This window comes from Culicoides brevitarsis, chromosome 2 (assembly GCF_036172545.1).
Source record: "Culicoides brevitarsis isolate CSIRO-B50_1 chromosome 2, AGI_CSIRO_Cbre_v1, whole genome shotgun sequence".
NCBI classification, from domain to species: domain Eukaryota; kingdom Metazoa; phylum Arthropoda; class Insecta; order Diptera; family Ceratopogonidae; genus Culicoides; species Culicoides brevitarsis.
The window spans coordinates 9661826-9665026 of record NC_087086.1 but is presented as its reverse complement, the minus strand read 5'-3'; the positions used below and the strand labels follow the sequence as shown (position 1 = coordinate 9665026).

General features: G+C 28.3%; 1 protein-coding gene across 1 annotated transcript; it reads left to right on the top strand.

Annotated features, from left to right (window-relative positions):
* The first annotated feature begins 947 nt into the window (after positions 1 to 947).
* On the top strand, positions 948 to 2505 carry LOC134828479 (alcohol dehydrogenase-like). The gene is made up of 3 exons (XM_063841459.1): positions 948 to 1445; positions 2123 to 2280; positions 2403 to 2505. Exons 1-3 carry the CDS (start codon positions 948 to 950, stop codon positions 2503 to 2505), a joined length of 759 nt encoding a protein of 252 aa, XP_063697529.1.
* Positions 2506 to 3201: the final 696 nt, after the last annotated feature.

Sequence of the window (3201 nt, the reverse complement as noted above, 5' to 3'; positions counted from 1 at the left end):
AACATAAACTTTAATTTTATTTTGAGTATTTCAACTCGATTATCAGATTTGTTGTAACCTGTAAAAAATACTTACCAACTTTTATTCCAAATTTTTCGCAAAATCTTCCTGTTTGCGAAACATTCATTTTTCACAGTCGACACGAGCAAACGAGTTCCAATATTCTAAAAATTCCCATAAAAATTTAGTAGAATGCCAAAACTAAAACAAAAATTAAAACAATCACGTCTATAAATAATAAAAATAATTTATATGTTTATTAATTTCACATATTTTGCATGTTTCATACTTACGTGCTGAGATCCACTAAAACTGACGTTTTCAGAGTAGCTTGAAAGAAATTGCCAGTCGTCACACAAGTAAAATTATTACTTATTAGTGATATGAATTTTAATTTTGATATTTTTTTTTTGGGTTGTTTATTTAAATAAATTAAATTTTAATAAAAATCAGTTCTGTCTAACGATTTTGTTGTAGAAGAGAATTCAATGACAAACAGGAATTTTTATGGTTTTTTGATGAGCGCACAATATTAAATGAGGTGATTTTTATTGTCTTTTAAAAAACGACTAATTTTTTGTTGTTGAACAATTTTTTTTTGTTGTACTTTATGACATGAGTGATATGAGAAATTGCTCGAGTGTGTGAATTTTTAATTTTTTTTATCGTTAGGTAATGTTTATGAATTTTTAATAGAAATTTAGTAACATCAAAATATTTTAATTGATTTTGTCTGGAGAACAAGGAAAGGAATTCAAGATTAAGATGATATTTTATCAGTTTTTGTACTGAGGGTTATTGCACTTTAATTAAAAACAAAGATTTACACAAAAATTGTGATAAGCGGCATGTGAGATAACAGAATCTTGTAAGAGTAAGTCGCTTAAGTTCATTTAGTACTTCAGAAACTGTCGAATCTTTTACTTCTGTGAACGAAATTTTGTAAAATGTCATTTAAAACAGTAGTTGTCATTGGAGGATGTGGCGGAATTGGTCTTGCAACTCTTCAGGAGCTAAATGAAAACTTCAATATTCAATTTTTGGTCATCATCGACATTCTAGAAGAAGCTTCTGCTCAAGAATTGCTCAACAAATCATTAAAAACTGACAAATTTCTGTACTTTCAATGTCCAGTTGAGAACATATCTGCACTTTCTGAAGTCTTTCAAACAATTAATTCCAAAACAAGCTCTTTAGATGTCTTGATAAATGCCGCTGGAGTTGTCGATGAGCAAAATATAGCAAGAACTTTCAATATTAACACAATTGGAACAATTAACTCCACGTTATTGGCAATTGAGTATATGAGAAAAGACAAAAATAAGGACAAGAATGGAGGAATTATAGTAAATATTGGATCTGTATCGTCTTATACTCCAACGATTAGGACTCCGATATATACGGCGTCAAAATATGCACTTTTGGGTTTTACAAAGTCATTAGCTGTAAGATTTTTTTTTTTGATAGAAAATTTATGACAAACGTCAAATTTTCGATAAAATTAGAAAATTTTTAATAAAATGTCAAACTTTTAGATAAAATGTCAAAATTATCAATTAAATTTCAAAATTAAAAAAAAAATCAAAATTTTTAATGAAATTTCAAAAATTTCAATAGAATTTCCAAAAATTCAATAAATTTCTAAAAATTTCAATAAAATTTCAAAAATTTCAATAGAATTTCAAAAATTTCAATAGAATTTCAAAAATTTCAATAAAATTTCAAAAATTTCAATAAAATTTCAAAAATTTCAATAAAATTTCAAAAATTTCAATAAAATTTCAAAAATTTCAATAAAATTTCAAAAATTTTAATAAAATATAATTTTTTTTTTGTTGAAAAGTGAATCTTGAGAAATGACAAATGAGTATCAAAATTGACAAATGTCATAATTTTTAATTTAATTAAAAATTGAAAAAAAAAATAATTTTTATAAACTTTTAATTGAATTTCAAAAATTAAAAATTATGAGACATTTTTAAGATTTTTTACAAAAAAAACCCTTAAAAATAACCTAAAAATTTTCTATAAAATTGACATTTTATCAAAAATTTTGACATCTGTCAAATTTTTCGTTATCAAATATTTAAAATTAAACTTACTTCCTCAAATTTTTTCACAGCATCCAGATTTCTTCGATCTCACAGGCATCAAATTCTCCTTAATCTGTCCCGGATCAACTCGAACTGCCATTTCCCAATATGTTGCTGTCCAACCGCCATTGTTTCCCGAACTGCAAGCAACTTACTTGACATTCTCGAAAAATTGTCCCCGTCAAAAGTGAGTATAAAAAATTTTGCTGTCGATGAAACATGTGCTAAAACAAACAAAAGCAGCAAATCAGTCACGGAGAAAAATAAATAACTTTTTCCTCGTTTTTTTTTCTCTCTTCACACACGCAGTGCCATTGACGTTGCCAAATGTATCCTGCATGCAATCAATGCTAATGAAAATGGGTCAGTATGGGAGGTAGTAATGGGAGAAATTAAGAAAATTAATGCATGACTAACATACCAATGTTGCCGGAGTCGGAGATACAAATCACGGAAATACACGAAGAAACATAAAAATCTTTTATTTCACAACATCATTTATACATTTATTATGCTGATGCCGTTGTTGTTTGCCGCTGTATCGATATAATTAAAGCAATTTTTCAAAATGAAATATGCGCGTGTTGGAAATATGAGACGTGTATATGTGGAAAATTGCATCCCCAATTGTGTGAGAGAAGAACATAAATTAGTCTTATTACTCCCTTGATTATAATTACTGATCGATTTCCATATTTGTTCAAAACAAAAAATTTCGTGTTTTGTGCCAAAATTCAGCAGCAATTATTCATTTTCATTATTTTTTGACTTCTGCCAGTTTCCAGCCCTCCGACGAAATTCCTCGAGGCAGTGTTTGCCTCTTTAACACCCACTCGAACAATATTTAATATTTCGCCGTATGAAATTTTATTTATTTATTAGTTTATTGGAGGGGACGACGAGGCACGTGTCTGAATATTATTTTAGCTTCCGGAGTGCTAAAAAGTTGACGACAATCAGTGCTGTGCGTTATTAAGTAATAAACAAATATTATTTGATAAAGTGGTGTTGACACGATATTTATTTATTGGTAAAGTGAGTGTCAATGGAGGACGACTGACGGATGTAATAAAAGGCGTTTAAAAATGTCAATAATGTGCCTGAGCGA